Source organism: Pararge aegeria, chromosome 21 (assembly GCF_905163445.1).
Source record: "Pararge aegeria chromosome 21, ilParAegt1.1, whole genome shotgun sequence".
Taxonomy (NCBI): Eukaryota; Metazoa; Arthropoda; class Insecta; order Lepidoptera; family Nymphalidae; genus Pararge; species Pararge aegeria.
The window spans coordinates 768,905-781,276 of NC_053200.1; the positions used below are offsets into that span (position 1 = coordinate 768,905).

Consider the following 12,372-nt stretch of genomic DNA (forward strand, 5'->3'; position numbering starts at 1 on the left):
ATGATTGAAATAATGAAAGCAGCTGTTTGTAACCCTGATGTATAAACGTCATTATCGACTCTTAGCTAATCACAGTTATTTTGTCTGGGGAAAATGAAGTCACAATTATGCGATAAAAGTTAGAGAACAGTTTCCAAGTCACGTCTCGCGTTCAGCGTTTGATTACATTTAAATATGCTGGCAGCGTCTCTCCTAGATCATCTTACTATCCGCGACACACGTGGTTTACAGGGACTTGGTTATATAACATATATATCATCTTCATTTCATTTGCTTTAAGATTTCAAGTTTCAACTAATTATATTTTCTTAGTTTCTTGTCATAAAATTGTGAGACCCATCCGCTGAAATTAGCTGTTCTACTACACTTCAGCCGATTTCACTGGTTATTAATTAATATTTTAATATTATACTGAATACATACATTTTTGACCCATAATAAAAAATATGGTTTACAAAAGCATGGTCTACCTAAAAATTCCATACAAATTTTCACCAGACGTCCCCAAACGAATTGATAAATAAAAGAACATAATATCAATAATGACACTATAATAGCACATTGGATTTTCATATGTCATACCTAACATAAAGCTTCTATGTACGGTGAATAAAATATATATTATACTATGCATCTTTTGTATATATTATAGAGCAATTCTTGAAATTTACTAGGATTCGAAATGGCTCTTTATAGGTCACATGAGTATATGTAAAACAAAGCTGATCTCATGGAAAAATATAGTCACTTAAAAGTCTTCATTTAATTTTCATACAGTTTATGTTATTACTTTAAAAGCATGCATTATTTACTTTATCTGGAGGAGAGACCTTGATAGTCTTTATTTAATTGCCTAAGGTTTTCATAAATATAAAAAAATTAATCAGAAAATAAAAATTAATAAACACGGAAAGAGTTGCTAGCAACTTTAACGTCACAAAATATATTATAAATAAATATATTTTTAAGTTTAATGGAGTAGAAGTAGTATTAATTATAATTATTAGTTTTAATTCTAGAGTTAGATGTTTTTGGCTCCATAGCACCACTATGCTCTAAATGCTCGTCTGCGGGAAGTCAGGATTGCATGCATGCCATTCGTATGCATGTCGTGTTCTCGGCAACGCATTCTCAATTGCCACCATCTTTGTTTTGTGAAAAAGCTTTGTTGCCGCCAGCAATTATTATGTTGAGAATTGAGCTGATTTTATAGATACGCTGCTATTTTTGATAACAGATAATAATAATAATAAAGTATGTAAGTACACCGCGTTTTGATAAGCGTATTTCCTTAGATAAAATCCGTGACAATGAGTTCGGGATGGTAAATGTTAGGCTCGCTTGTAATGAGGTAGCAGTTTATAATACTAAAGCTATTTAATTATGTAGACAGCATATCTGTAAAATCAGCTTCGAAGTCATTCATTCCACATGCCACTTGCTGGACACATTCGATGTAGAGTCGACGTTCTGTATCGCCGAGCAGCCAGACGCGTAAATGGTGTATGGGGCCTCAGTGTGGATCTGTTTAATGGACATGGATGTTTTCTCTTGTTGTAAGGTGGGACGCAGGGCCCGGGCCGCAGACCCCACCTGCCCTACCTCCACTTACGCCTCTGGATGTATCGTACGTCAACATCTCTCACACACACCTGTCATCTTGTTAACAAACAGGGCCCGCTAACAGGATTACCGCCAACTTCTAAGCGTTCCAACAACGTTGTAATGTGACTTGCTTAAGCAGTTATTACACTTTAATATAACGTACTATAAATATCTATGATGTCTAGTTTTTCGTAATATCGAAACTGTCATATTATTGAATGCACATTGCCATAATTTATGAAACTGTGATCGTCAAATTTTAATCCTTCCATTCTTAGATATAATGGTTTCATACAAACTGACACTAAAGGATAAATTATGGTTTAAATTTGATTGCACAGCGAAATAAAGCTTGATTTCGCTTTATTGAATTACATCACCATGACATAAAAATGATGATTCGTTATAACGATCCAATTTTTTTTTACGGAATACGTTGATAATGATAACTGAGCAAATCTAGGCTTACATTGATTTTCAAGAAAAGTTAACGTTAAACAGGAAATGAAGTATTTTTCCAATATTCACATTATATTTAGATTTTATAATCCTAGAAATAACTGCCTCTTAAGTGAAAAGTAACATGAACGTTGAATTACTTATTCTTAGTCCCCTAAGTAATCCACTTATAGATCTGCTAAATTTGCCCTTTTCATTGGGATTGGGATAAAAGGTCATGTAAAACTGACAGATAAATAACCATAAGTAATCTTAATAAATTCAAGCAATTTATGATTTCCATGAAATATATTTGTTATTGTTCTGCCATCCATCCCATTTCTCATAGTCGCAAAGGTGAGATTATGGAGTACTATTATATGGGAATATAATTTTTCTGCGTCTAATGTAGCAACTCTGTTTGTTAACTATTGTTATTTATTATCTGTTTTGAATAAATGTTCATGTTTAATCTGTATCTTCATTGATCTATCTTTTTGTTATCTTCTCTATTAGATATTCAAAGTGATATCGGTGCTAATTTGGCGGAAGGTTTTTAAAGCAGTGACACGGTCTCTTGAAACAAGGGTCCAAAATAGTTCTGCACTGATATATATATATAACTGCTGGAGATTATCTTTCAATATGTGGTACAAGAAGAAAATCCTGAATGGGTGTAAATATTTAATTCGGTTATATTCGGTTTGATAAGAAAATAAACGCCTGCCATGACAATATCTCATAAATTGTATAATATCGCAGGTGACTAGGCAGCTACTAAAGTGGAAAATGCCACACTAGTTTACCTATTATTTATCTTTTCTGACAGTTTTTAACGTTGGAAATGGCGGTGTAAAAGATATGGTTTTGTAATAATGAGTTCAGTGAAAAACGAATTAGCACCATCAAAACTAAGGTCATTATTTCCTTTCCATGCTGGTCAGACCAGCTCTGAAATTGCAACTGTACGTCTGGCTTTTTTTAACACGTCTCAATCTTGTCGAGTGAAGCATCTTGCACTTCATCATGACACTTCATCGTGCCATGATAAAACCACAATGTTATGTACTGTTTGATATTGCGTGTGCCCTTCTGTATTGTGTTTAATATTGTGATCTGCTTTGCTTCCACTTTCTAAACTAACACTTTTATATGCTCTTTTGTTAGCTACACGTAGCGTATACTTCTAAATTAAATGTTAGTTATTATGTGTGTTTTCAAAACATTTTCCTTTTATTAATTTAATAGGAATGCATTCGAACGATAGCATAACACTAGTTTTCTTATTATCTGTCTGCTTGTCAGACTAGTCTTCGGAACGGCTAAACCGATCTGACGGAAATTTTACACGCAATACGCAAAATAAAAATAAAAAATTAAAATAAAATATCTTTATTTTCAAAAAGATTACAAAAATAAATTCCTAGTGGTCTCCACACTAGGTAGCCTGTATCGTAGAGACCATGAATGACTTCTCATTTAGATTAGCATAGGAATAAACCCATAAATCTTTTATGGGTTACTTTTTATTGTTATATAACCCTCTTAAGAGGCGATATAGGGCCTTAAAGAGATTCCCATTTCACTTAAAGTCAAAATCATTAATTTTAAGGTATATGTAGATTAAATTTAGAAAAAAGCTATTAGTCAACGTCAATTTCAAAGTCAAAAATATCTTTATTCAAGTTGGCACATAGATGACACTTTTGATGCGTACATTCCATGAACAATTTGTAAATGGTAGTGAGATGATGGCGATAACCGTATTTGTAAACTTAAAACTCAAGGTATGAGGTTACTATAATTATATACAAGAACTGTACACATATTGTGAAGTGACCAGAGCCCCAAGTTTGCGGACTAAGTGTTCCATTACGATTAGTACACAATAATTATAATGGAAGACTTGGGTTCCGGGCAATATAAAAAAAACAATAGACCGTAGAGTGATAGAGTTTGTATAGGAAAGCGCAAAGTTAAATAAAAGCTTGTAAGAACTAAGAATGAACGCAATGCGGATTTATAAATGCGGTTTGGTACCCAGTACCAGAAAGCCAAAAAGAGATCGTTAGAGCGTGCGAAAACAGCGAGAGGCCGTTATTACATTTAATGTTTTGTGATGCGATATTTTACGCCTTTCACTGCTTCCGAAGTGTTTATTGAAATGGTCTGTTTCACATTTGTTAAAGTGTTTATTACTTTTAACAACTTTTAAAAAAACGAACAAACAGGTTTTAAAAATCTATTAGTACTTGTATTAAATTATTTTTTTCTTAAGTTAACTGGGTTGTATGGATAAATTACGAGATTTTCTTTCTGGTGTCTTAGATGCACCCTAAAGAACTTGAATCGACTCATCATTTCTAGTATCGTATTGTTTTAACTGTTGTAAAATGGGCCCTAGTTAGTTTCTATTTTGAAGTTTGAACAATCTGCTGCATACTGCATTAAGAAACAAAAAAATCAGAAGTATTGGATAGAAGCAGGCGTTACTTTGCGGAAATCCATGATAAATTATTCATTGTAAAGTCAACATCTCATGAGAATGCTCCGGTTTCGGAGAGAAACGTGCGTAGAGGGTACATTGCCGAAGATCTCTTTGGTGTGGAGTATAAAGATTGAAGAAGTTATAAATAACACCATACAGATTCTCCTGCATTTCGCGGAGTAAAGCAAATTCGTTTGATATTTAAAACGACTACGATACTAAGCGTTTTAATAGAAGTAGAACTTTTTCTGCCAGCGAGCAGACTTTCTGTGTTCCCGTTTGAAGGGTCTGCAGGTTGCTGGTTACACGCTCATGAGGCTGAACATCTACGCGTGAGGTTGATGGATACAGAACGGAACACTGTCGGACGTATTCCTTGCATGCCCTGCGAGTTTGCTCTGTTTATAGTCGATGGTTTCAACTATCGGGTGGGTCGCCTGCTTGGTCCGTAAATTATTACTTTAAAAAAGCGTGTAAATCTTATAGTAAAGGCATAGTTGTGATGTATTTGCCGGGCTAGTGCGCGTTTCCTTGTGATAACGGTACGGTATGATACGGAAACGCACTCCGGGGCAACGGTCTCTTGCGATTAACGATCGTGGCTAAATCGGTCTGCCTTTCCTTTCCTCTGTGTTGCCACTGGCCATTGCTGTTCACTTTGTTATATGAGCGGAAATAGGTGGTTCATCTACAACTGTAAATGAAAACTCAATTAATACTTCAGAGGCTTTGGGGGTACATTTATTTACTGTATCTGAGGTTTTTCGAGAAAACTATTGCCATAGTTTTTACTGAAATAATTCATATACAGCAGCCCATTATATGCAAAAGTAAAATCAAGTGACTGCTATCACTTTATAAGTTACGCTTCACGTATGTACGGCTAGGTCTTTTATCTTCATTAGTTGTCATAAGTAAACACTTAGATAGTTTTGAAAATAATAATGCTTCTGTTGATTTAATGTTTTTACAGGGTGACTCCTTGTGAGATATACTTATGCACCCTTCAACAGTATTTCGTAATTCCATAACACGTTGTATAGTCTATCATTCCCGCATTCCTTCCTCCTTCATGGGTTGCGGCACCGAAAATAAAGTCGGGTTTAAGCCCGGTCGGGCTAGTGATTAAAATGTGGCTAAAAAACCGACCCAATGCGAGTCGGACTCGCGCACAAATCTTTTTGTATCATTATCTTGGAGCCCCCTTAAATATTTATTTTAGTATTAACAACAGAAATGTTATATATATGTATGTTTCGAAATTCATCTTTCTATCACGGTTCATGCGATTCAACCTGGTAACAGACGGAAAGACAGACAGACGATCGGACAGCGGTGTCTTAGTAATAGGCCGGGACCCTTTGGGAATGGAAACCTAAGAACTGAAGGAAAAAACATAAGGGCAGAATTGTAAATAATTGAATCCTACAGGGTTATTTTTTGTACATTGCCAATGTTTTCAGAGGCAGTTACGGATCGTTAATTTAATCTTCCTGTGAAATATAAACCATGTTTAAATTTTATGTTTTTGTAAATGTAATTCCCGCACTAGAATACTCAATGTGTGAGCACCACTGCAAAATTCATAGTCAAAGTTATGTCTGTATACCGTGAACAGGTTAATGAACTTCGTATTGAATGCATCGATCGAGTGGCCTTGCGTTTTCATAAATAAGGATTCTGGGGGTATTCTAATCGATGTATTGTTAAAACCACCATGTGTTACCCATAAACCATGGCTAATCTACTAAACCTAAATGAAAATTAGCTGCATATATTATGTTCGAGTATTTCTTCGCGTAGAGGCAGTAAAGTCCCATGGGCCTCGTGCTTGACGTCACGGTACTAAGCCTAGTACCTACGTACAAGAGAGTAAAAATTAATTACTATTTAGTTGACCGTCAACTCGCATAGGAATAGAACGTTGGTTCCAACGTCTATTTATCTTTGGCCTCTATTCAGCTGTAGGCTAATATAATTAATGCATAACAAGAACTATATAAATAAAACTTTAAAGCTTCAATTGCATACAATAGATAATTTTCCTTTAAGATTTCATACCATCATATGAGATATATATATATATATATATATATATATATATATTTCATGATAATCCTAAAAGTTTTACCTAATACATTTGGTTTTTAATCCAGTTGTCACTTTTAGGTCTTCATCGAATGTTCAGTAAGCTTAACATACGATTTCGAGCCATGACCATGGTAAAAACGATCCATAAACTATACATTGACTGACTGATTGAGTTACTTACAATTCAATTTCTTCAAGTCAAGTTCAAGTTGAATGTGAGCGTTATCTCATGCCGGTAACGCTCTTGCGTTTAACTGCTTTCAGGGTTATGCTGTAATGCAGTACGGCCATTACCTATCCCTCAGAAAAAAAGGCGGTTAAAACCATTGCATAAATTCTCTAATTTGCGCTCGCCTTAAAAAGGCAAATATAGTTGCTACCGACATCGGTCATGTTCTTTTAGCCAATGTTTTGAGAGGGCATAGGCTATTCTGAGGTGGTGCTTGCTTAAAGCCAAAAGTTTAATGGTGATACCGCGTTAGAAGGGCAGGTCAAGTTTCAGAGAACATGCTTCAGATTGTATTAAGTAACCTGTCTAAGGCTACTGAACATAGTCTCTTCAAGACTAATAAAAAAGGCATATACTAATTTCGGCATCGAGAGCCGTAGCTTTGTGGTGAAGCGCTCAGGCCGCTATTGCCAGAAAGTCGCAGTTTCAAATTCTGTTGCTTCCAGAATTTTTATATGTATTAAAAAAAATATTACCACCATTTATTACAATTTCGGTACTGAAGTCGCCCGTAGGGGTCGCTTTTAGGCTCATTATGGGATATCGGAACCATTTTAAGATCATTATGTTCCAACTTCTGGTTTGGAGTATAACAAAACAATTTTTTTTAAATTTTTTATTGCTTTCACGTAAACATAGGTATATAGCACACAATAATGTAAGAAGGTAGACAAGAATATGAACATGAAGCCCCGTCAGGGCATTGCAATTTAAGTTGTAAGAAATTATTTTAAACAGATTTTTTTTCGTACTTCTTAGTGGTTGACTTTTTCAAGCACTCCCTACATGTTGCCCACGCCCTCTTGTGCGCAGAGGCACAGGTTAACGAACCACGTGTAAACACATCGGAGTCGGAGATAAACCGGCCGGGTAGCGAGGTCGCGAGCGATGCTCCGTCGCTGAACCGCCGACGTGCTTCGTGCACTTGTCTCGGTTGTAACGGGATTCCTTCCACTTTTTGCTTGGTTACTTTATTTTTATTGTGTATCGATATTGTGTTTTTAACCGACACTAAGTATAGGGGAACAACAATTCAATGCGATTTTGAAGTGAAAATTCTAAGGCGGTGGGGAGATCAAATAAATTTAGTTTGAGAGTATCATTTTGGGAGGCATTTCAAGGTCACGTTTAGTCATATTTTTTTATTCCACTATATTATTTAGCCCTTGACTGCAATCTCACCTCGTGGGATGATGCCGGTCTAAGATGGTGACGGGTTACCGGTTAGGGGTATCTCCCATCAGAGTATAAAATAAATAAATACAATAAAATATCATATATTCGGGCAAAATAAAAAAACACACACCTATTGTAACTTACAAATAAGGTGCCATGGAATAGGGGACTCCAAAAAAATTAAAATATTTTCTGACTCTCGGAGGCCAGGCACCCTTTTACTTATTTCTAATTTATTTTAAGTACCGAGCAGACCAGAGGAAATTCAGAAATTATAAATTCCCAACCGGTGGACCACACACTTCAAAGCTCCCACCGTTGCGCCAGGGAGGTCGTCTAAATATCTGGCTACGTGAAATAAATGAAAGATATAACATAGAGCGGAGAAAGATAGGAGAAGCAGAAACTGCATTCTCTAATACAATCGCGTTGTAAGCGTCAGACGCAGGAGATGAGACAAAGATTTTAATTCAGCAAACGGAAAAAGCAAAAAACTTACACTTCTGTCCACTCATAGACTCGCTTCTTTACTACAATGTAGTCCGCGCCTGATATAATTAAACACTGCTCTGTAAAACAAGCCACCCAAAAAGTGTCTCCAAGCTGAAAAGCACTCTCGTTTAGAGTTTCAGGACAACTGAAAATACGTTTATAGCGAAATGCATGAAATTCTCTACATATTAACTCTTTCATTTAATGCTTGAGCAGAAAAATAAAATCCACTCATAGACTCGCTTCTTTACTACAATGTAGTCCGCGCCTGATATAATTAAACACTGCTCTGTAAAACAAGCCACCCAAAAAGTGTCTCCAAGCTGAAAAGCACTCTCGTTTAGAGTTTCAGGACAACTGAAAATACGTTTATAGCGAAATGCATGAAATTCTTTAGATATTAACTCTTTCATTTAATGCTTGAGCAGAAAAATAAAAAAACCTGGACCACATGTTCATATTTGACCTCATTTGAAATGTATAGAAAAAAATAGTTCCAGTTAACTAATTGTTAAAGTAAAGTTTAAAATAGTAGTAATAGTTAATAGTAATAATATTTGAAATAGTTAATAGTTAAATAGTTATTAGTTATTAGTTGAAATAGTTATTAGTTTTAATAGTTTCATTTCGTTTTTGCTGTCGCTTCCTTTTTTCAGTCATATTTCTAACTTACATGTTGTTGATTTAAATTCGAATTATTGTGTGATGTGTGTCGTAAATGATAGTTAAAAACAAGGCTGCCAGCGAATAGGTTCACGTCATTCATACCATATCAACCGATCAAGGTTCACTCCTGGACATATTATGAATTTTCGACCATTGCAGTGGTTTTAAAACACTGACTAGGGGGTCGCGGTTCACCTTGAGACCTCAACGTTTAGTGTATAGCGTCCTCCGAGCTGCTGAATGCTAACAGTCACTTTGGCGCTAAACTCGCTGAGTTACCAGGAACTCTGATTTTTACTAGAGTTCTCCCAATTTCTTACTTGATTAAATAGTGAAACCCCGAATGTAGTTCTCTGAATGTTCCTGAGCATTCAAATGATAGTTTCACCAGATTACGGAGCCATAATGAAGTAATTTATAGGTTTAAGAGAGGTATTGCGTCAAACCATTTTCTCGTAAAAATAGACCGAAAAAATAGTAGACATAAGTAAATATATCGTGTCGCGCACGTTAGCCCTACTTAGGCGGCGTATTTATTTTTTTAAACATGATGCATGTCTGTGTGTCTGTCTGTCTGTGGCATTGTAACTCCCGAACGGAAGTACAGATTTTGATTTTATTCTTTTGATTGAAAGATGACTTAGTCGGGGTTAGCTATGGTTGATAAAAATCGGTCCAAATGGCCGCGGCTACAAAATGGCGGATAGCATATTTCTTCACAACTCTCAATATTTGACGGCCGACTGACGCAGTGGTCAGCGACCCTGCTTTCTGAGTCCAAGGCCGTGAGTTCGATTCCCACAACTGGAAAATATTTATGTGATGAACATTATTGTTTTTCAGTGTCTGGGTGTTTATCTATAATTATAAGTATTTATGTATATTATTTACAGAAATATTCATCAGTCATCTTAGTACCCATAACACAAGCTACGCTTACTTTGGGGCTACATGGCGACGTGTGTGTTGTCGTAGTATATTTATTATTTATTTATTTATTTAATATGGGTATCAAATGAAAGGGCTTGACTAGTAGAATACTAGTCTAATAATATTTTTGACAATCCTATCAATTTAATTGTATCAGGCTTTTCGTGCATACTATTTTTATTATTTATGCCGGGAGTTTTTTAAATTTTTATTTTTATTTTGTTCCTTACACAATTGGATGTTTTTGTGCGCACAACTCGTAGAAATGACGAGCGCGCTAGAATGCGCGCGTATTTTGAAGCCAGTCCAAATGCGCAGTGTCACTATTGAACAAACACCACAAGGTCGGCGGAGTTGATGACCCCGCGGATCTTGGAAACACGGCGCCGATTGCCGCGCGTAGCGTGCGCATACTGGCCCCATGACTTTACACGCAAGCCATAACTATCCCACAGTTGGGCATGGACTTTAATTCACTACAACTTAGCCCTTAAATGCGATATCTTGTCATTGATCATGGAATCAGAGATGTGGGCTGACATGACAGGGATGTGGCAGTTATATTTGACTAGCTGTTTTCGCTTTAATTAACCGTTTGTTTTCCCAGAATAAAAAGTAGCCTATGTTACTATCCGTCCTTTCACCTAACCTTATGCCAACAATCAAGTAGATTGGTTGCTTAGTTAGGGCGTCTAAGAAAGACAAACACACAAACACACTTTTGTATGTATACCTATCTTATCGTTATCTACGCGGTATAGTACCGGAACGCTAAAACGTATCGCGACATGTCTTGGTTATACCATATATCCCATACCACCAGATTATACCATTCCCAGTTACAAATGTCGGGGACCTCCCATTTATAAAATCACAACGCAACGAATTGCTCCGGTCCACAAAAGTCCGGTACATTTTTTTTGATGATTATAATTATATTTATAACCAATAAACTACACATAACCAATCAACAACCCGATAAATGAAACCATATGATATATTCTTGAATTAATTATTTCACCTTGAAATTCATGTAACAACTAAAAATCAATCCACCAATGCGGTTCCGAAACTGCTGCGTCAAGTTCGCCCGTGCGACCTCTAACTACTCTTAGGGTCAGATGGCAGTGTCCCCGGGACCTCTAAGGTAGGGTATCTACCCTTAACCTTTAATCTTATCAGGAGTGCAAAAAAAGTATCGATATACATAGTATCGATGTTTACAAAAATAAAATTGCAATATATATTAAAAAAAAATCGATGCACTAACACATATTATTCTATTATGATTCATCATTTCGGAGAAGTACAGCTTTCTGTGACAGAGCTCGTCCGGGGAAGTACTGCCACAGGGCGGTAGCATGTTGCAGGACTTGTTCTTTGCATGCCCAGTGAAGTGTTTCTCTCTTTGTAGGTCATGGTTTTCCACTTACCATCAGGTGGGCCGCCTGCTTTGTACGTCAATTATTACTCAAAAATATGTCAGCCTAACAACAAGGTCAAAGTGACCAGCGACTTATGTGTACTCGGTATGCCAGTTTTCTTACGATGTTTTACTTCACCGATAGATTAAGTGATATTTAATTGTAAAGACGCTTAGAGATGCGTGTCGGAATCGAACTCGGTCCCGGTCTAAAGAGAGTCCTAACGTTTTCACCGAAACCGAAATTCTATTGATTTTTGGAATTACTGTCTGTCTATTTCGGTAGAGCATTGAGATTTATCACTGTTATGTTTTCTATTGTATACATTTTATGTCTGAGGATCTTCGACTATCTAAATTTATATTTATGTATTGTTAGTATTGTATTTACATGTTTTAGTATATTTATTTACTGTACCACCTGCCATGCATATACAGCTTTTTCTTAATACGCCTTTGGTTGCCTGGAAAAGTTCTCTATGTAGCGATTTGTAATATGTGCAAATTGTACTTTCTATCTTATCTTTCTTTTGTATTTGCATTGTTTACTTTTGTTTTATATGTTGTGTACAATTGACAGTTATGAATTCATTCAATCTCAGTCAAATAAACTAACAAACCGCATTTGATATGTTTTCGATATTTAATATTTTACAACTATACATATATCGAAATAATAAATATGGCCCAAATATACAGCGATGTTTTTTTTTTGTAAAAACCGACTCAATGGGCCACTCAGGCTCCATGAACGAAATGTAATATCATGCCCAATAATCATAGAACGTCTCTTGCTGAAATCACAAATATTTGAGTTTTGTGCTATTGATTTAT

At 35.9% G+C, this 12,372-nt stretch overlaps 1 protein-coding gene across 3 annotated transcripts in view; it reads left to right on the forward strand.

The window, feature by feature from the left end:
- Window positions 1-12,372, forward strand: part of LOC120633162 (ran-binding protein 9) — a 56,903-nt gene that overhangs the window by 25,941 nt on the left and 18,590 nt on the right. For 2 of the 3 annotated variants that reach the window (XM_039903291.1, XM_039903292.1), the window contains exon 2: window positions 1,562-1,627. The exons of the other annotated variant lie outside the window; for it this stretch is intronic. In XM_039903291.1, coding sequence (XP_039759225.1) covers window positions 1,562-1,627 — 66 coding nt within the window. The remainder of the gene's footprint in view (window positions 1-1,561; window positions 1,628-12,372) is intronic. 3 annotated transcript variants of the gene reach the window in all.